The sequence below is a fragment of the Barbus barbus genome (assembly GCF_936440315.1).
Source record: "Barbus barbus genome assembly, chromosome: 7".
Classification (NCBI taxonomy): domain Eukaryota; kingdom Metazoa; phylum Chordata; class Actinopteri; order Cypriniformes; family Cyprinidae; genus Barbus; species Barbus barbus.
In genome coordinates this window covers 8913715-8937165 of record NC_136735.1, presented here as the reverse complement: position 1 = coordinate 8937165, position 23451 = coordinate 8913715, and the positions used below count along the sequence as shown (strand labels likewise).

General features: G+C 34.7%; 1 protein-coding gene across 1 annotated transcript in view; it reads left to right on the top strand.

The window, feature by feature from the left end:
• Nucleotides 1-23451, top strand: part of sorcs3a (sortilin related VPS10 domain containing receptor 3a) — a gene marked incomplete at both ends in the record, with an annotated part of 238476 nt that overhangs the window by 162198 nt on the left and 52827 nt on the right. Inside the window, 5 exons of the mRNA XM_079422243.1 lie at nt 15087-15160; nt 16215-16279; nt 17387-17505; nt 20160-20249; nt 20734-20913. Coding sequence (XP_079278369.1) covers nt 15087-15160; nt 16215-16279; nt 17387-17505; nt 20160-20249; nt 20734-20913 — 528 coding nt within the window. The remainder of the gene's footprint in view (nt 1-15086; nt 15161-16214; nt 16280-17386; nt 17506-20159; nt 20250-20733; nt 20914-23451) is intronic.

The following is a 23451-nucleotide window of genomic DNA, read 5'->3' as shown; positions in this document are numbered from 1 at the left end:
CAAATGTTACTATGTGACAAGAGACCTGCGGAGGCGGAGGGAAGGGGAACTTGAGTTTAGACCAAGTTTGAAAACAGCCTATACCACTATGTACTGTAAGTGAAAGCGTGACCAAAACCTGTACATTTAGTGCGGCGTATCGTCATTTACTAATTGGGCTGTGAAATTAAAAGGCCTTCTGCGTAAAAAACTTGTGGCGGTCAGAGAGGCAGGGGAGGATCTATATTTACAAGATTTATCATTATAAAGTTTATTGTTGCAAGCCAGCTGTATGTGATTTTGTCCATCTCCTCATCTACATTTCCACTCCCTGCTATTCCGCTAATGACCGTGACTCGCCACCAGCTTCATTAATTCAGAATGCACAGTATGTGAGTGTTTCACAACCTATTTGCTGGCTGGCAATAAGCTATGGGGAAAATGGGCAGGTTCATTTTATTCCCACAGAAGTAGTAGGAGCTGTGGGGAAAGTGTTGTTTATGCAACTGGAACACAGTCTGGCCTTTATTATGTTTTCATCACCTTTTACTACAAATCATTTTGGTGCTGAGATTTCCAACAAACACCTAGCTGTTGGATGCAGGTTGTACTTTTGATTTTATTGCCAGAATTTCATGAATACAGTAGAGTATTGAGTACGGTAATGAGACCTGTTAGACATAAGAAATAGCTATTATATCCCTATCTAGTAATTAAATGCCATTTACATCCCTGGTTTTGGTACAAGGTTGCAAAAAGTATAAATCCCAGAGAAAATGACTAGATGTTTGTTGGTCAAAATTTTATCAAGGTAAAATATAATTCAGACAGATATATATATATATATGTGTGTGTGTGTGTGTGTACATGTATAGTTCTTTAATGTACTGTTTAGTTTTTTGTTGTATTTTTTGCATTGTTCTGTCGTAAAGACATTGTCACCTTGGCATAAGACGTTTATTTATAGACAATTATTTCACAGAACAAAGTGAAACAAGAATCTGTGATGATTTCATGGAATAGCTACTAATGAGCTGCATACCTTTACCTGCATAAGCTTACTGTAATGATGTACAAGAGAAAATAAATTAAATATCTCAAAAACAAACAAACAAAAAATGTCCTTCAGCAGCATATTCCAGTAAGGCAAACATCTCTGTAGCAACTTTTATCATGCATCAGTAAAATCATGTTTGAATGACACAAAATATGGAATAAATTATATTGCATTATGTATGTACAGTATTTAATAGCTGGTTTCAGGATCAAAGAAGAGTAGCTTGAAGCAGAATTTATTTGCAGTAATGTTTATTAATCAAAATTAAATTCTTTGAAACACTGGTGTACACTCAAAACGTTTGAATTGCAAGTTTTTATTAGAGATGTTCCGATACTCTTTTTCCCTTCCCGATACCGATTCCGATACCTAGGCTCAGTGTATTGGCTGATACCTGATACCTGATCCAATCCGTATTCCCCAAGGGAATGATCACACAAACATGTCACCGTTTTACTGGCTGGTTGGTCCAGTCTGAAATACTGCCAACCCGCGAACATACTGCTAGCATGTTTGTATTTCTTCTTCGCTGCTCTAAATAGTGGTTGCTTGTGGCAACACAGCACAACTTCCTGTGTTTGCATTCTGAGCAGCGAAGAATAATGTATTTCCGATTTGCAGCGTTTAGCAAAGCTAGCGGGCATAACCATAGATATATATAGATCCCCTATTCGACCGCTCTGGATACATTGACGCGTCCCCCATCTTGGAATGTTCAACTTGACATCATTTGCCATAATAATCAATGAATATTCAAAGATAAACAAATGTATAACTTGCTGTTGTGGATTCACAGAGTCAACGCGCTCAAAGGTTCGCAGACCGTTCCAAAAATGCCGGATGGCTTACGTATTGAGGCCCATAGAAACAGTTGCTAATGAGGCATCTAAGTATATATATCTATGGGCATAACTAGGTCTTGTTTAAGAAAATGGTATCGGATCGGTACATGGGTTCAAGTACTCATCGATACCAATGCCAGAATTTTGTATGGTATCGGTGGAATTTCCAATACTATTATCGGAAGCGGAACAACCCTAGTTTTTATCTCACAATTCTGAGAGTTTGTATTATGCAATTCTGAGGAATGAATCAGAATTACAAGATGCAAACTCGCAATTTCAAGAAAAAAAAAATCTGAATTGTGAGATAAAAACTCAAAATTACCTTTTTTATTTCTTATTCAGTGGCAGAAACGGGCTTCCGTAGAAAAGTGATTTCTTTGCATGTTTGAAAAGTTTTGCATTTAGACAACATTGTAAAAATGATCCCCATTCACACAAATTAGTGGAAACTACTAAAAACACTGCATTATGCATCATTTGTGTAGTTTACACGGAGGCTATAATGGTATAATTTACAGAAACTTGCACTTTGAAAACTGTTTTCAAATCTTTGTATTTTCAGGCATTTTCAAAACACCATTGTCCTGTAAATAAATTACCAAAACGTTTTTAGCCATGAGTGTAATGTTTTGCATAGGTTTTTGTGAGGGTCATTGTGAGGGGTAGGGGACTGGTTAGGCCATAATATCATTAATCTAATAAAAACAATGGAAGTTTGTGGAATTTACTCACTAAACAAACGTGTGTGTGTGTTTTATATTATTATAAATAAGCCTCACTGTAGAGATACCAAGGGGTTTTGACTGGAACTAAGTGGTGACATTCTGCCCAGGCATGTAATTTGAAGTCTGTCTGAACTTTAAGAAAATCCTGAGTGTATTCAACGGTTCGGCTTGTTTGGATTTGCTGGACAAAATGTTTATTCCAGGCATTTTCGCGAGATCGCATTGAGCAGATGCTGCTACACCTGGATAAGCTTGACCTGACATATGCCCATAGGATTACAGGTATTAGCTTTCAGAGGGAGTGGGTGCGAAATGGAATGTTTGGTTGTAAAAATTGATGTCTCCTAAGTTATTATCAGCTGTAGGCGAGGATTAGTTTAAGCAGATGGATGCTACTTGTTAGTTTGTGACACAGATACGGCGGTGATTTACATACTGCTTTGCTGTTCAAGCATCACATTCACAGACCGTGATTGGTTTTTCCTCAAGCTCTACCTGGAAAGTAATTAATTATGCATTTGTCAGGTTTAGCAACATGTGAGGCAACAAAACAAAGTAGAACAACAAGAACAAAAAAAAAAAAACATCTTGTTTTTGTACAATCGCCCTCATGATTTTGTCCTCATTCAAATGCTGCAGATTGAATTAACTGTTTTGGCTTGCCTTCAGAAGCACGTTTGCTAACATCAAACCTGCCTGCAAAAAAAATTGAGCCGTTTTCTAAGTTGTTTTCCCTAAGGGAACAACTACTTCATTGAGAGTCTAGCTCTCTTATACTCCTAAACACGCAAACATTCTTTCACTTAAGCCCAGCTAACAATGCAAATGTATGCCGTTAATTATTTTGCACACAATCGTAACTTTTGCAAAAGCTAGCGTCGATGCTACAGGGACAGTGCTGGAAATAGAAGACCGTGGGAGAAGGGTAAACATTACAAGATTAAACGCAAGATGCAGCATCATTTTTAGTGCCGTTTGTGTTGTTGCAGCAAAATCGGAATTAGTAGCAGCACGAGGTGTTAATAGTAATAGCGTGAACTGTGTCTCGGTGGATGACTCCTCGGTTCTGGGGAAGCTGAGCGAAAGATTACCGGCTGTAATACACACCATGTCTAACTGAAGTAGATGGATTTGTGTCTCTTAATGCTGAGCGCATGGGATCATGTAATTTAAGCCTAGAACGCCACCTTTTATTCATCATTGCTTTGATTAGTAATGCAGAATGACTTTGCAAGGAAGATCTGGCGTGTAGCACTAAATGTGCCCTTTTAGAGGATCACATTGGGTGAAATAGCAGACGCACACAAGCCTTCAACCTTACTGTGAAACTGCGTGTGATGTCCATTTACATTGGTAATTAAGTTTGTATTTATTTATTTTAAAGTTGAATTGTATTTATTTATTGTCAAATGTAATTGTATTATGTAATTATGCATATTTTATATTTTTGTTATTTAGTTTTTTTATTATTTTATTTCAGTTTACTCAGGTCTGCCAATATTTAGCAACAAGTTGCAATTCCATCTGTTGCTAATAGGGGTCTAAAAATATTCAGCAATATTCAAACATTAAATTGAACAAATATTTCTCTTTCAAATAAATGCTGTTCTTTTGAACTATATTTTCATCAAAGAATTGTACCACAGTTTACACACAAAAAAAAATTTAAGCAGCACAAGTAGTGGATCACAGTTTCTACAAAAAATGTTAACTAGCAAAAAATAGTTCTCAAACAGTAATAAATAAATAAATGTTTCTTTAGTACTAAATCAGTATATTCGAATGGTTTCTGAATGATCATGTGACACTGAAGACTGAAGTTATATGATGCTGAAAATTCAGCTTTACAATCACAGGAATAAATTGCATTTTAAAAATATATTAAACCAGAAAACAATTATTTTAAGTGCAATAATATTTCCCAAAATTACAAGTTTTGTACTGTATTTTCGATCAAATAAATGCAGCCATGGTGAGTATAGAAGACTTATTCAAAAAAAAAAAAACTGTTCATATCAGGACCTATATGATTTTTATTAAAGTGATTTACATTTGAATGACATTTTATGAGGTAACCATTTTGTAAAAGCTATAAGGAACTGGAGGCTGTGCAGTATTTTGAACATATTCATGAATAAAGCATTGTCAGACAGGTCGCTGCGTGACGTGCTTAACAAAGGCCTTTTCCTGCATCTATAGTCACAATATATGATGGCCTCTTGTACCTCAAGGATCATGATGTAAGCATGAGCAACCACAGTATACATGTGCATGCGCTCCATCAGCTCTGTGTGTAATCCTCTCTCAAAATCCGTATGTCCCTGCGTGCCTTATCTTTTGAGTGTGTGAGCAAGGCGTGTGTGCGTGCTTGTGTGCACCTTTACCTCAGTTTAAGTCAGTTGTTTCAGTGCTGTTAAAGCTGTATTTCTCAGCTCACTGCTCATCCAGATGGCGCATATCTTTAGCCGGATTCCCGCCTGTCACCTCTCTGTGTCTAACCTCCCTCTTCATGTCTCGCGTGAATGCCTCCTGACGGAGCCTCCCAGGCGTTCTGAACTTCCCTTAATGTGGAAAAAACAATTGCAGTGCCAAGCCAAGAGGCTGTTTAGCTCCTCAGAATATTCATGAGGACTAATAGTTTTGTCTTTGTATTTGTTTTACATAGTAATAGCAGAATAGTTCATGGGGGCATTTTAGCTGGTAAAAAGATTGGAATAATTAAGATTTGTTAAGTAATCTCGTATGCTTACCAAGGCAGAAATGATTTGATCAAATATACAGTAAAACAGTAGTATTATAACATTTCATATATTAATTATTATAATAAAAAAAAATGTTTTCTAATGTAATATATTTTAAAATGAATTTTATTTCTGTAATAGTAGAGCGGAATTTTCAGCATAATTACTACAGTCTTCCGTGTCACATGATCCTTCAGAAATCATTCTAATATGCTGATTTTATGCTCAATATTTTTTAATCATTAATAATGGTTCTTATTATCAATGATGAAACATTGTTTTTTTGCTGCTGTGATTTTTTTCAGGATTCTTTGATGAATAGAAAGTTCAGAAAAACAGTATAAATGTCTTTAATGCCACTTTTGATGAACTGAATACATCATTACTGTGTAGAACTATGATTTGATTGATTGAAAATAAAATATTAATTAGCAAAAACTTTTTTTATATATAAAATAAACATTTCTCCAGTACCAAATCAACACATTAAAATGACTGAAGTATCATGTGACATTAAAATTGCTGCTGACAATTAAGCTTTGCCATCATATAAATTACATTTTACAGTATATTAATATATAAAACAGTTCTTTTAAATTTTTAATAAAAAAAAAAAAAAAAGAAAATTGCAGTCTTGGTTATCATACGGCTTTTTGTATGTTTCACCTGTAATGTATTACTGTGAACTCTGCAAATATTTGCATAGTGGGTAAATATACATGCAGAGCACTGTTTCGAAAACATTAAAATTTTATTTTGCAGTTCCTTTTATTTTCAGTACTGCACAAAAATAACACATCTTTACCTTTAAATTACTATTAAATTACTTTTTCGGTAATAAGCCAAGGTTTGTGCACCTATAAACATCTGCTAATGAAGAAACAATTTTCAGCAGTAGTAAAACCAGCTATTTATTTTCATATTCTACTTCTGTGTTTTCCTGCGGTTACCTCATTTGCTTTGGAGGGCATGACGCTGTGCCAGACAGGATTCTGGAGGACTGAGCCTTTGATAAAGTGCCCATAATAACCGGATCAATTCATTAATTTCCATGGGCTGACTGGCTCATTGGGCAGATAATACCACCCCATCAACTGTTGCCCCACAGCGATGCACAGATGCTCTCTGATCTTACCTGACGCCATCTGAACCAGGTTTGATATGATGGTCAAAGCAAACTCAAAAAGACTCCATGGTGCAAAAAAAAAAAAAAAGAAAAAAGACACCTCATCTCTGGAGGTTAGTGTTTTTTGAATACTTTTCCCACAAAGGTGGATACCTTTCAGCTGTCTACATCATTTTCAACAGCATACTTACACTTGCAACATAAATAAATTAATTATTTCCTGTAAAGCATATCTTTGTACTGAGTGATCACATGCTGGCTAGAATGACTTTGATGAAATAAATGACAACATACATAAGGCTATTTTATTCTGTGGCGTTTCTAATAATAAATTAATGACTAAAAAGTAATTTTTATGTCATCTCTTTTTTTTATATTATTGATATTTTATTTTAGTTTTTCTTCATTTACTGTACACTTATTTTACATTTATGTATTTAGCAGATGATTTTATTCAAATAAACTTATAATAAGGAACCTTACAACTACATTTATATGTACCTTGATAATTATTCAGACAAACATTTTTCACCCCCCCCCCCATCCCCCCTTTAATCACATTTATACTTGCTGTTTTTTTTTTTAATGTCTTAATTTTTAATGATAAAATTTAAAAATACTTCTAAAGTTGTATTTTATTTATTTATTGAATTTCCTAATGCAAATTAGGAAAAGATAAAAATAAACAGTTCTATTTTTAATATCCAGTATTCACAAAGATGAATATTTACTGTAACACATGTATTGCTTGTTGTTATTTAATGTTAGATAATGCATCAACTAGCATCAACTTATGTGACATTATTGTAAAGTGCTACTGATTTTGAGAGCACTTGGTTACCATTTCAGAGCATGCTTGAGATGAAATATAAGAGTTGAATTTAGCACAAAATGCTGTTAAAGTGCAATACGTAATTTGACATGGAAATGACATTTGTTAGAATTATAAATATACAGTATAAGTTGTCAGACACTGGAAACTTCAACTTTATTCCACAGGGATGAACTGAACTGTCTAGTATTAATGAATGCAGCCATACTTCTGAATGCTTGCAAACTGTTTTGGCAAACTTGAGTGAAGGTTTAGAGAAGTGTACGGTTAGGGGCCTGGGTGTCAAAGATAACCCCAACCCCAAACAACACTGATGCACGATTTGCATATATTTCACCATGGTATCTTCTGCCTATGTCCCAGGATCATGATCACTGAGCGTGCTTATAGCTCGACAGGGAAATGAAGAAAGAAAGGATTAGTGCAGCTATTGCCATCGCAAGCGATCTCCACAGGACGCCAGATGATTTAGAATGCTGCATAGAAGTGCATCAGGAATTTATAACTAACGCAATTAGCTGGTATAAAAGTGAATTATGAAAATGGCCTGACGCAGGAACAATAACACTTGTTTGCTCATTTCCATAATTCCATAACCTACTCATTCTGACTCATTATCCCCCTTCTCTGTAGGGCAGGTCAACACTTCATAAATGCTCTGTATTTAAGAGGAGTTTATATGCATGTGAACACTCGTCTGATCCTTTTTAATAGATTAATTAAATGGTTTGTGTGAGCCTCTAGAAGAGTTTTGGTACTTGGACTTGTACAAACATTTCCGAGTACAGACGAATGCATGTGATGTGTAACCCATCTTTCATTGACCATATTTCATATGCAAATTTAGTAGAAATTTAGGAGGAATTAATTTAGATTAATTAGCAGAGAAAAAGAAAATGTATAAAAATCCATTAAAATTGGATTAAAAAGTCACTATTTTATGGTAAAGCTTTTTGGTAAATAGTGCAATGACTAAATTCAGTAAATTCTGAAATTCGAAACTGTTTTTATGTCAATTTAAACTTTTTAATCTATGGGTAAACATCTGTATTTGCTCTTCCAAAAAAAAAAACATTGCTGTGCATAAAAAAATTCTAAATTACCTGCATCTTTGAATTTAGAACAGCTAGTTATTGTTTTTGGATGTAGTCAAACTGAGTCCCTTGAAAATCACACATGAGCAAGCTAAATGTGTCCTCCTGCTACTAATTTCAGTCATAAATTGGGCTAATCTTGCCATCTGCCTTGCTAGAATAAACATTTTGTGCTTGACAAATCATTTAAACACTGCAGAGATCTCAAAGATTCTGAACGCCTAGCTTCTGGAGACCAAGCTGTTAGTGCTGAAATTCAGTGAACTGTCCTGGCTTTGTGACATGTATTTATTCTTAACGTGTTAATATTCATTAACACATTTATTTGACCAGCCGTGCATTTGTCTGATACCACTAATTTATTTATTTATTAATTACTTTACTGGGCTGTCAGTACACAGAAAATGAAAAACTCATAAGGTACTGCCACCTAGAGGTATTCCATTTTTCTTAAAATTTTACTTGTAAATAGTTATTATTTATAAATAGCAAATGTTAAAAGGCAAAACTTAAAACATTCTTATACAACTTACTAACGTTCTTATCTAGCATATCACAGGTTGGTGTAACACAAACCACACAAGCTTCACTTATTTCCTCCATCTTTCATAGAATAAATATCTGACACAGTTGCAAAAGTTTTTATTTTTTTTATTTTTTAACTATCACATGAATGGAAATGACACTCCCTTTTTAGTCAGGAAGCTGATCTGAAACAAAAAGCTTTGAGCAAAACATTTTGAGTGGAATGTGACTGATTTAAATACCTTTCTGATTGGCCGTTGCATTCATGCACTCAACTGTGATTGGCTAATTTTGTAAATAGAAACCTTTGACGCTGTGGCAATAGACCTAAAATTTCAAATGCATTTATAACACTATACTTTGTATTATATATTACCTGGGCATTAAACTGCAGCAGAAAGAAAAATGTCAAATTTATTTAAAAATGAAACTGTTAACACTGCTGTGATTGTTTCTAGTGTAATGGCTAAAGGATGCTAAATTTGACATCTTCTGAGCAACTTAATCAATCACTATGTATTTTTTTTCACCTTTTGTAAAGTTATAGAAATCACCAACAAATGGGAACATAAAAAAATGTTGCATTTTACATTCACCACTATTGAAGTTTACCCAACTATAAAAACTTGTGCTAATGAGAAGAACCTTGGAAATGTCAATTAAGCGTGCAGAATTTTTTATAACATTGCACTGGAAAATATCTCCAATCAGTTATCTGTATACAAACGATGTGAACAGATGTAAACACACTCTGCTCTGATTGGTTGATTCCAAATGTAAACAGGGCTTCCATTTGTAAATACTGAATTTATTTCTTCTGTAAGTTAACTTGAGATAAGCGACACCTATACTCAGTGGTTTGATCAGTTTTGTCGCTTATGTCTTTTACAAACTGCGGCCGTTTGTTTCACGTGTCTCTAAAACATACCCAGATTAATTGCTTTCTTATTCCATGACATTGGTATTTCTTATTTGCTGTCTTTTTCTGGCACGGTTCATCCTCACCCTCCTCCTCCAGCAGTCCATGCCTGATACTCCCTCCTCTCTCAATCACAATTTAATGGAAATGATCCAAGTGTTCAGGGCGTTATGCAAATACGGGCTATAGATTTTCTTTTTCATTATAAGTACATTATTAAAATCAGCTCTCCTCTCCCTGTTCCCCTCACCTCCTATTAGAAGGCCCCAGAGTCTCCCTGTTGGCAGGCACCGACTGTCAGCAGTGGGTCCTTGCTGCAGCTAGTGATTTATTGATGTAAGTGGGAAGCTATGAAGCCGACTTTGTGACAGCTCCGAGCTTTTGAAATTGAGCATGTCATCCGGCTGATGAATGACTACAGGTTGAGCTCACCCAGCGGCGCAATATGTCAACGTCCACGCTTATGAGGGACCCAGTGGTCCATAGGCGCTTACATCGACAAGGGATATATACGAGGCTCGCCAATCTGCCCTGTCCCCCATATTTGGACAGATTGTGTTAAATGTGAAAGGCCTGGGACAATTTGAGATTTGATCCGATTAAGCACTGACTTGTTTTGAAAGGTCTAAAAATTTGACGGGAAACTAATACTCCTGCTTGAAGAAGTTTGATGTTTTCCCGATGAAAAAAAGTCGAAGTATTTTGCCCATCAGTAGTATTAATTTAACAGAGCAACACTATCCAAATTACGGTTTCCACTGCCACTTTGATTTTGCCATTTCATTAAGGCTAGAAATATTTTAAAGTTCATTCATTTATAGTCTAGTGTAAATGAGTGGTTCCTGACAGAGTGCCAATCTGTGCATTAATTAGAGACTATTTCTACAGATTAAGCAACATGTTACGCCAGTAGGTGGCAGCAAGTGACTCAATGCATCATTGACGGTCATTGATTCAATCGATTTGTTCAAAAACGCTGTTTGATTCATGAATCAAGCGAATTTAAATGAGTCATTTGCTAAATTCGAAAATGCAGACTACTCTTACTATTTAGTGAAAGTAGCGTGCTAGTATGCAGTTCAGAAATCAACAACAGAATCATTTACATATTGTTCAAAACAGAATCATTCAGGAAGTAACATCACTCGATGTTACTCGGAGATTCGCAACTGTTCTGCTGCTACCTTATAATTATTTCCGTTGGCTGTGTAAAATAATACAGCATAATCAGCAACACTGCAATGTAAGTTACACTTAACTTATCTATCTATCTATCTATCTATCTATCTATCTATCTATCTATCTATCTATCTATCTATCTATCTATCTATCTATCTATCTATCTATCTATCTATCTATCTATCTATCTATCTATAATGTGGCTAAATGTAGGCCTAACAATTCTAAACAGTTCAAAATGAAGACAGGCTATTTTGAACACTTTGTAGGTTTCAATCCTTAGTGGAACAATATACGATAAAATTCATATAGCCTTCTTTTATGTGTGAAGTAATTTTCCAAATACGTTTTGGGTTCACTCTATATATTGACATAAAATCGTGTCCCTCAAGTGTTATCTTAGTGAGAGAGATAAAAAATGTATAATTCTATGGAAGTAACCATTAATCTAGCATTTTTCCTTCAAAAAAAAAATTCACCGGAACATTAGTTTCTGTATCCTGTCCTCTTTTTTTACTCTTGTCTCCATTAGCTATCAATAATCATAAAGAATCTTACTTGAAATAGGCCAGAGCTTGACTGGGTCGGTGCCTTCTCACTGTAGGACTAGAATAACAACGTTCTATTCCCGGCAGGGGGCCGATCAACAGTGGCATCAATCAGTGTAATAGGAACGCGCCAGGCTTTGCCATTAATTGTGCGGCTGGGCATGCAGAAACACAATTAGAGCAGTGGAAATTAGGCCATGTGTTTAGCAACTTGTAGGGGTCATGCTGACACTCATATGTCATGTAGCTGGCTGGTGGGATGTTTAGAGTCAGTACGGGGTCTTTCTGCACTTCTTTGACAGTGTGTTCAATATGTTTAGCGTTATGTTTCTGGTAATGTATGGGAAAACATGACTCTGTGGGTCAAAGGATCAGAGTATACATTCTGTTCTTCTACTTCCCACTCACTTTGACTCATTCCACTAGAAGATTTTTTTTCTTTTTCCTCTTAGTACTATTTTTGTTGTTAGCATTTTTGTCTGTTTTATTAGGATGGAGAGAGATGGAGGGGACAGGAATGATGGAACATAAGGGCAGAACAGGCTCCGGACATTATTTAAGCTGGAATTTGGATCAGGGCTGTGTTGTGTGTCAGTTCCTCAATGTGAGCAATATTTGAATTCATTTTTATTTATTTTTTAAATAAAAAAAACATGTATATATTTTTCATTTGTAGGTTTAAGTGCTCAGTTTTAGTTTTTAGTTTTTTAGAACTTTTTGTGTTTTTTCAGTATAAATTACCACTAATTATACAACATTTTCCAGAAATATTATCTGAGTATGCATTTTTCAGTCAAATTTGTGCTTCCTCACTTTTGGAATTTATAAATGTTTTGAATAACTTTTTATTTTTATTATCAATATTTATTTTCTTTATATTTTAGTTTTAGTATATTTGTATTTATGTGCTTTTGACATTTGTATTATTTTTTTATCATTATTGTTATTGGTGACAATAATAATATATATGCTTGGCAACATTTCTAATTTTCATTTAGGTTAGGTTATTCTTTTCACCTAATATTTATATTATTTATATGCTTTTTATTTTTTTTGTCATTAATATTTTTAATTTTTATTTGTATATTTGATCATGTTTTTATATTATTTTAGTATTTATTTATTTGGTATGTGCCGTTTGTCATTTTATTAGGGTTTGTTTTGTAATTATTGTTATTTATAATTCATTTATTTTTAGTTTAGTTTAGGTTTAATTAAGTTTCAGTTTTTGTTTATTTCCAGTTAGTGATTTTAGTGTTTAAACTTGGCAACTTTTCTCATTTTCATTTAGTTTTTTTCCTCATCTAATATGTATATTTTACTGTTTTCCAGCTAAATTTCAATTAACACATTTCTTGAATAATAACCCTGCTAACTGCTAGGCCTTACTATGTTGCACATATATAGAAGTGAAGAGTCACTTTAGGAATAATACAATCTAATTAAACTGAACTGACTTGTCTGCTCTCTTTATTTGGATTCTTATTGTATTTGAACCTCTTTGAACTCTGTGTATTTCTGGGTTAGATTCAGTGATTGGGAGCAATCTTCTCAGAAACAGTCTTTTCAGATCTCATCAAAAGCATCAGTCCTGTTATTGAGCATGTGTGCAATGCCTCCAGCTCCTGTCAGTAAACAGCTTGTGATGCTAACTGTCTTTGTTCTGTCTTAATGTAATGTTCAGTGACTTGTCAAGATGTACAATGCAATCTTCAGAAGTTTTTTTTTCTTTTTTACTCTTGTCTGTTCATTTAAAGATTTGAACAACTACATCAGTGTTTCTGTAGAAATTAAGGATGACTACGCCACAGCACATTTGACACTTTGTATTTTGTCTTTTTTTTTTAACGCACAGAGAATCAAATTGCATTCAATTGTAATATGTCTCAGAATACAGAAAAAAAAATCCCTTCAGGTTGTCTCTAACTTTTTTGAGCAAGGACCCATTTTATAAGTTCGCAACTGTTCATGAACCTGCATCTATTTTTTTTGGTTTGGTTCAATGGTTAAATGCTTTATTTGAAATATATATGGAGGAAATGAATGATAAACTCTGCTGCTGTTGCATTCTTGTAGCTTGCACAATACAGAAAGCTACTCCGGATACTCTAGCTATATGAGAAAGACTTCTGGGGTCCACTGACCCTAGTTTGAGATCTGCCTTCCTAACGGCTCTAGAAATCTCTTGAGATTGAAGGTATAGTCTGTTCTTTTCCATGGCTCCTGAATAGAGCACATAGTGGAGCAGAAACTTCTAAATTAATTCCCTCCAGACTTGAATGGACTCATCTCATCCATTAGGATTCCCTTGAGATTCACCTTGCAGCTTCAAGTCCAAATAATTCCATTTAGACACATTTTAATGTGTGTTGTGTTTCATGCACTGCTTGCTCCAGGTAACTGCTGAACCTCGAATGATCTGTGCTTTTAACTTCTGCCAGTTGTCTTCTCTTGTTTCTGTCTGTTGTATGAGAGTTTGAGCCATAATAATGCATAACAGAGTTCTGGAAGGATCTCAAAGAAAATGTACCATTGACTCTGACTTTGTTGTACCAAAACAGATAATGGAGATACATTACAGTAGGAGACAGGCTTAAATTATTATGATTATGCCTATTATTATGATTATGATTATTATTATAGTTATTAAAAAGTATTTTGCCCAGTTTACAATACCTATTTATTTATATTTTAATATATATATAATTTATATGAAGCTGAAATTTCAGCAGCCTTTACTCCAGTCTTCAGTGTCACATGATCCTTCAGAAATTGTATATTAAAAAAAAAAAAAAATAATAATATATATATATATATATATATATATATATATATATATATATTATAATGTACATAATATAGTATAATATATATATATATATATATATATTAAAATGTACAGTGTATGCATATACTGTACTATTCTAAAATATTACTTCTATATATTCAGACTTATAACTATATATTCAGACTTATGAGTATATATTAAGATTTACATTTAAATATTCAGAATTATAACTATATATTCAGATTTACTTCTATATATTCACAATTTACATGTATATATTCAGGCTTATAACTATATATTCACATTTAAATATTCAGATTTACATCTATATATTCAGATTTTTATATAATTATTTCCTGTTTGGCTCCTCATAGTGTGTGTGTGTGTGTGTTTGTATATATATTTATATATATATATATACATATATATAATTTTCTCTCTCCCCTCTACTTTTTATTGTTTTATTATTATTATTTAGTTATTTGTTTAGCTTAAAAATGTTTGAGAAACTTTTGAGTTCTGAAAATTACTATATATTTTCAACCTACAATACAGCTTTTTACAGCAAACGATCACTGTGTTTATGTGCAATAAGGCTCTTAACTGAGATGAGAAAAATCTGGCTTTAAATGGTTACATGGCTTTAACTTAACAGAGCGAATGATTGCAGATTTTAATGACTGCCTGTTTTTAATGGCTGCCTCTGTCATTATTCTCTCTTTTTTCAGCTGTATAGTTCATTTGACTTTGGCCGAAAGTGGCAGCTGGTTCACGAGCGAGTGACTCCGAATCGCTTCTACTGGTAGGTGATACTGTCACAATCACACCTCATCTCCATTTCTCACACGGTTTCTCTAACTTACAATTTTATGGGCAAACAAGGAAAGTTTAGTTGAGTGCTGGTTGACTTTGATGCGTTCGTGATATGTGGAACGAGTTTGAGCAATTGAGAAGATGGATACGGTTGAAAATTGTGTCCTTTTTTTGTCCGTTCTTATGCTTAGAAAATGCAGAGGCTGTTGTTCATGTCGACGTGAGATGAAATCTGCAAAGATGTGTGAGCTCTAAGAACTTTGTTACACAACTCCTCTCCGTTCAATTTCAAGACAATAAAAGAAAGGGGGAGAATATGGCAGAGGAAGATAGAAAAAAAGGCATAAAGATAGCTGAGGAGAGTGAAAGAGAAAGAAATTGTACTCCACAGTGCAGCTAGACTTTAAAGTTTTAGTTTTACACAAAAAGAAATAGATAGAACTTTTGAAAAAAAAAAAAAAAACAACTCTTTAAATTGATGCACACCCACATGAGATAAAGACTCCAGTAAGATTGTGGATTGTGCAATTGAATTATGATTTTAAAATATGGGGGGATTTTTTTTTTTTTGTAGGACTGCACAATTTGGACAACATGTGTGATATAAAATAATAATAATAATAATAATGTTTATACATATTAAATAAACTATATATATATATATATATATATATATGTGGATGTCTTTATTTCTTCATTTTCAAACTTTAAACCATTGAGCTATTATTTTAGGCTCCTCTTATGTTTCCAACAGGTGTCATCATTCTCATTTCCATTGTACTTCTTCACTGTCACCATCATGCACAGATATACAAATACAAATACATGGGTTTTAGACACACTTCTGGTTGCTGTTGTAAATTGTACTTTGATTTTTTTTCCCCATCATGTGGCATTTGGGGGAGTGGCACCTCACAACTCTTTTTTTTTTTTTTTTTTTCACTTTGCTGGCTGAAATGGACCTTCAGTAAGACATCTGCTATGGATTTTTTTCGTCTCTGTGATAAAACTGCTTTCTCCTCACTCTGGTGTGTCTAATGCAGGTCAGTAACCGGTCTGGACAAGGAGTTAGATCTGGTGCACATGGAGGCTCACACTCCTGACGGCCGTGAGTTGCTTCTTTCTGTCTTTGTATGTATTCTCCAAAACTGTCTAGCAGTCTAGTAGTGGGAAATTTGATTCATAAGTCACTCAAATCTTTTAATTTGGTATACTAAAAAAAGACATGTCACTGTTCCCCAGGTCATGGACCTAGTCCTTTTTATTATTATTTTTTTTATTTTATTTTATTTTTAATATCATTAAAATGTAATGTTATATTATAAAACAAACAAAAAATCATTCAAAACATCATATTTTTCCAAAATTTAGAGTATTGAGTGAGTCATTTTATTATTCACTCAACAGATTCATTTGAAAAAATGCAGGCAGATTCTTGCTGATGCCTCACTCATTCTGTTCGTTCTGAAACAATATGTCCCAGTACTTTGACAAGTTATATTTTCGTTCAGTGTCACTCTGATTCTCGTTCAGACTCAAAACACTGACTCAGTGGCTCAGTGAAGAGGTATATTTCTTTAGTATGCTCATCCATTCAAAATAAATGCTCCTTCCCAGTACATACTAAAGTTATTTTGAATTCTCTTTTTTGCCACCTTCCTCTCACATCCCATCTACTGATCTATGGTGCATTCCTACTTCAGTCCTGATGTTAGAGGAGGAAAAGAGAGGATAAAGCCAGTCCTGCGGGCAGCTAGACAGGATTACCGTAATGATAAACACACCATCTGATAGCAGATTAGTACAGGACCTGGACTCTCTCCGCCTTACTTTCTCTCACTGGCTAAAGGCATAGTCCATTGAAAAATGAAAATTCTGTCATTGTTTACTCACCCTTATTTGGAAAAAAAAAAAAGAAAAAAAAAATCTATTTAAATTATTTTTCCATACAACAATAGTTCATAGTAACCAAGCTTTCAAAAACCAAAATTCTTGTGTTCAGTGGAAAAAATGGTTGACATAAGGGTGAGCAAATAATGACTGAAGTTTCCATTTAATATTGGATACATAATTCTGAATCTTCCACCTAATGTTCCTTGAAGCTGATACATCCTTAGAGATTCTGACAAGCAGTCAGAGTTTGCTGGACTCATTGCCCTCAGAATCAGAATCTAATTAACAGCTATAATCCTCTTTCGGTCTCTTCTTACAACAGATTGCCAGTATGTGACATGCAGAGCTCAAGCCTGCTCTGAATCCAGTAGGACATATCCATTTTCTGGCTATATTGAGACCAACTCGCTTGTGGTTCAAGATGAATACGTGTTTGTTCAGGTAAGGACCAGAGATCCCAGAGATCAGAGAAATATTAATTAGATATTAAACATATTATCAATTAATGTTTTATATATATATATATATATATATATATATATATATATATATACACACACATATATAAAGTTATATTAAGGAGCATTTTCTGAAGTACTTTAGAGTATAGAAACAAGTCAAGCCATCAAATGGCATCATTTAATTATTTATGGAGTTATATAATGACATCTACAGTTAATGCAAGTCAAATGTATTATTATAAAAAGTACAATGATAACAGTGTAACCCTTTGCCATTAGTCTTTGAGATAAAGACTTCCTAGAACAACAGATCTGTTGGGATTTCTCAGTGTGTTCCCACTGAGAAATGCTCTGTCATTCATATATAGACTGTAACAAGTGGGTTCCAAAATGTGGCATATGCATTACTTGATTATTTAACTAACGAGGCCTTCTGTCTTCACTCCCATGGCATTGCTGCTCATTTCCAAGAAGTTGAACTCTGCTCACCTTAGTTACATCGGCAACAGTTGCTGCTGCACATATTGGCTCAAATCTCCAAATCTCATTGAAAATTAATGACTTCTGCTTGCTTTGGGCTGCAGATCACTGTCAGTAAGAATATACCTTACAGATATAGTTCACCCAAAAACGAACGTTCTGTCATCATTTCTTCACCCTCATGTAATTCCCTGCCAAAAAGCAAAGTTTCATTAACGTTCAGGCAAAGTTTGTGTGCCTAAATATTTAATATTTATAGTGTTCATGTGTCATTTTCAACTCCCTAGTGTATCAGAATGATAATCTTATACTCAAGGGAAAATGTGAAATGGCAATGCCTAAATTTCCAATTCCAATCCAGGGCAGTTTTTGAATATATTAATTTCCGACTGCATGAAAACAATTGTCTTCAAAACAGTACATATTAGGATGGGAAATAGAGAATGGGCACCTAGAGAATACAAATAATTACATCCGAAGTTATGGACAAAATTTCAGACTGGGAATTATAAATGACAGTATTTCCCGGCCAACGGAAAGGTTCCTCACATTGATGGCAAGTTTCAAAACATTTACTCACAACCCTCTTGGAAGTCTAACAGCAGTGCCGATAACAAGTCCTGCCAATAAGGAGTGGACCCTCAACCCCAATGTTTTGTCACGCCACATCACAGTCCAAAGAATGTGAAACAGAAAAATCGATCATCCCAATTTCTTTCGAAGTTCAACTGCCCCTGGAGAGCATCGATCCTGCCTGCTCCTTCCTTCTGTTGCACGCAGAGCGGCTTTTTGGAGACACGTCGGACATGCTGTTTGTTTAGAACTTTCTCCAGACCGCCACCCTCCTTCTCTGCCTCTCTCTCCTCATTTATTGAATGCGCGTTACCCGCTAAGAAGCATATTTGTGTCTGTCATATAATCACGGAGCCATTTTATTTCCATGTTCAAATCAGAATCCTGTTGGGTGTATATATGCCCTCTAATTGAAGTTTTGAAAAGAGGTGGGATGAATTAAACATGTCTGCTACTTTGGCAGGATGAATTACCTTTTGTGCTGCGGAAGAGTTATTTATTTCATTCTCCATTCTCCCTTGTGCAGCTGTAGATATGACACGCTTCTGACGGTTCCTGCTGTGCATGCTAACAACCAGAGTGTATTTGCTACACGCGCTATCATTAGCACCAACAATCCCCCTCAGAGTGGGGTGGGAGCGGGCGCGTTGCTTGCGAGAATTAAAGATTTCTGCTGACAGAGAATAACGAGAGTATTGATTGTCCTACAAGATATTTACCACTCTCCACTCTTGAACTGCAAAGGGCATCGACAAACCAAGACCAAGCATTATCCTCCAAATCATGGTGGGGAGATTTTAAACGGGTCATTCTAGACATAACCTGCACAATCCGTTACTGAATTAGTCATCTGAATTTACAGCTTTGTGTAATGTGCTGGAGGAGACAGGAAGTTAATAGCTCTCATTCTCATCAAATGTGCTAGGGTTCGGGGTTGCCAAGTCCATGGTTTTACCGCTGGAGCGTTATTTCGACAAAGAGGGACTCCTTCCCCAGAACACAGATTTCGACAGAGCGTGCCATTGAAGGAGAAGAAAATCTAGGAGAAAAAAATGTGATTGGGCTAGTTTTGGGATGAGTTTGTTTTACAGACCTGGCAACCCTGCTAGAGCTGGACACTATGGCACTATATACTGCTTGTAGTTTAACCCAGGGGTGTCCAATACTTCTTTTAGCTACATTCAGCTCCAACACACATTTCTAAAAGTTTTTAGTAAGTCTCAAGACCTTGATTTGTTGTTTGTTGGTCAAGGTGTGTTTAATTGGGGTTGGAGCCAAACTCTACAGGACAGTGGCCCTACAGGAACAGGTTTGGACACCCATGATTTAACCCAACATATTTACCCAGCGCTGAGTTGCCAGTTACTTTGACAAAGCCAACATTAGGGTGTATATTTCGAATTGCATCATTAGCGTTATATAAAATTACTCATACTGTGATATAAGATTTTGGTCATACCACCCACGTCTAAACTTTTCTTCAAAGTACAAAGACAAATCAATAGTTACTGTCAATAGATTCCCCCAGTGTTGATGCCAGTTATTTGATATATGAGATATGTGTTATTTTTTACCATGCAGGTGACGACCACTGGCAGAGCGAGCTACTATGTGTCCTATCAAAGGGAACCTTTCGTACGCATTAAAATCCCCAAATACTCCCTGCCCAAGGTAAGAGATTACCTAAAATTTTGAATTAATTAGCTGGAGTAGGCAAAGTATTTTTATTAGACAACTAGATTCGAAAGTAAGCTAGACGAGGAGAACATACTACATTTTTATAATTAAATTACTTATTATCTTTTCATCAACCCTCTGTAGTTACTTTGATAACCCCAGTGGTTTTGGCCTTTATATTGACACCTGTTGGTGTGGATGAATGATCAGTCAAACGTTACTAAGGTTTTTAATTACTAATGCCAAGCACATTTCTGCACATTCCTGTTGAAGAACCGAAGTGCAAAATCTTTTTACCTGGATTGCTTTGGTCAGTTGGGTATACATTAAAACACATGTTCAACTGAGCCCTGCGCAAACATGTAATCCTGTAGATCATGCCCACCGAGAACTAGCAGGGGTCCTCGCTAATGACTTCTGCTTTCTTTTTTCTCACCCTCAGCTGTCTTTTCTCCTTTTTTCTTTTTCTGTTTTCTAGGACATGCATATTGTGAGCACAGATCAAGGTCAGGTTTTCACCGCCGTCCAGGAGTGGAACCAGAATGATACCTACAACCTGTACATATCTGACATGCGAGGCATATACTTCACCTTGGCCCTGGAGAACGTCAGGACCAGCCGTGGGCTCGGAGGCAACAGCATGATCGACCTTTACGAGGCATAACTTCATCACTAACTTGTTAACAAGCTAACATTAGCCTTCAAGTCAACGGCTTCATGCTAGAGGCTCATTACTCCTCGGGCTGCATTAGAATTCATGTCAGATGCTACTTCTCGCCCTGGCACTCAAGCATAGCCCACATTATCTTAAGCTTCTGGGGAATTAGCAAGCGTAAATGAACGATAGCAATGAAGATGAAGAGAGATAAATTGAGTTGTAGTTAAATGTTGTCGAGGGGGGAGAGGAGAGAGATTGCTGATTCAATAGGAACTGCTCGTGTTTTGTGTATGACTCCTTTTTAAAGGGTTCCTATCTCAAGGAATGAAGTTTCCCTTGATCTTTCAAGATAAAAGAGTTAATTGTACCAAGAAGACATATCGTAACTCTTCCCTCTGGAAACTCTTGCTCAAGTTTAGCTGTGTTTTGGAGCATGGTTTCTATAGCCAGCTTAAGCTTGGTTAAGATATACAGGGATTTGAAAAAAAAAAGGGCAATCCTCAAATTCTAAATATTTAAAATTATCTTAATTTCTCCAAAGCACACTTTTTATTATGTCTATTCAATAATTTGGAGTAGTTTTTTTTTTTTTTTTTTTTAAGGTCTAAAGAAGATTGGGAGTCTTTGTTAAAGGCACAAGCATCAGTCTTAAGGACTTTTCTTTTAGAGAGAAAAAAGTCTTATTGGAACTCTTATAAAAGCTAATAAAAGAAAAAAAAACATACAACAAGTGAGACTAAATGAAAGTGCCTTTCTCTCTATCAGTTTCTCCTGTTGTCTCTCTTCCTCTGGTCTTTAAACACCTCTCAGCAGTAGTCTTCATTATACTTATTTTGCTTTCTTCTTTTAATAAGAGTAGGCTATTAAGACTTTTTTTTTTTTTTTTTTTAATCTCGTACCAAATATAAAGTACCAAAGTGAAGTAGTTTTTTATGTCTATGTACATATTAATATTAATTTACATTTAATTGAATTAAGTATTTTTATTGCATTTCTTTTTTTTACTTTATGCTTTTCAGAACAATATTACATAAACATGAAAAAAAATGCATAGATTGGTCTAACAAAGTAATGAAAGTGTACAGTCTAGTCTATATATATATAATTTTCCCTTTAGACCTTTATGATTTGCATTTATTTCTATGCTAAATAATAAAATCACTACCCACAAGTCTACCACAATCAACAATCAATATTATTTTGTGAGGATAAATCCTCACTAGAAAACTTGAGTATCGGAAGTATCAATATTTCAAGATCGATCTGCCTGTCTGTGGCTAGAACTCTCACACTGTAGTTTGTCTGTAAGAATAGATTTGCCAATTGAGTTCAAGGAAACCATTCCTCCTTCATGACAGTAAGACATTGCCATAAGAATATGGTCGCTCTTAGCATATACTATATCATATTGCTTTAAAATTAGCAGCCTGTACCAAGCACACACACACAAAAAAAGAGAAATGAAACATTTGCTTCCCTTGTCCAAGCAGCTAAAAATATTCTCCATTAGTGAGTGCAAGCGAGGATGGTTTCATTAATGCATTGGTTATGATGCATCTCCCCACTTCTGTGCCAAGGCTCGATGCATGCTCACCCTGCCAATACTGAATCAGCAGTCCATCCATATCTCTAATAGATTGCAGCAGCCTTCATTAATGCTTATTGAAACCTGGCTTTTTTCACCGAAGCTCCAGTTGGAGCCTAAGTATAGATGCGGTTTGTGACTGGACGTTTATCATATTTATCTCTTTATTGATCAGCGAGAATTGAGGTTGCTTTACTTTTTATATATTTTTATAACAGTAATGATTGATAATGTATATTTTGATTCTGGCACACACTTCTTTGGCGTTGGCATCAGTGGCCTGCTGCCCTGTATGCAAAGTACACACACTGCTTACCTTGGCAACACTAGAATTAAAATATACATTAAATGTTTGAAGTTTAATGATTGATTAAATTGATTAAAAGTAACAGTAAAAACTTTTACATTCCAAAATGTCATATTCCAAAATAAATAATTTACACAAAAAATATTAAGCATGATTTCCACATAGAATATTAAGCATCACAACTTTTTCCCCCATTGATAATAATAAGAATAATAAATGTTTTTGAGCACTAAATCAGCATATTATCATGATTTCTGAATGATAACGAGACACTGAAGACTGAAATATTCATGCTGAAAATTAATCTTTAAATTCAGATGAATACATTTCATTTTTAAAATAAAAAAATGATTGAAAACGTAATAATATATCACAATATTACAGTTTTTACAGTTTTTCTGGTGAAATAAACTCATCGATGGTGAGCAGAAATAAAGCTTTGTCATTACAGGAACTATAATTACATTTTTAAAATACGTTCAATAATACTTATTTAAAATATATATAATGTATATAAAATAATAGTAAGTATATATAAATAATAGTGCTGTCAAACGATTAATCATGATTAATCACATTCAAAATAAAGGTTTTTGTTTACATAATATATGTGTGTATACTGTGTATATTAATTATGTATATTGTG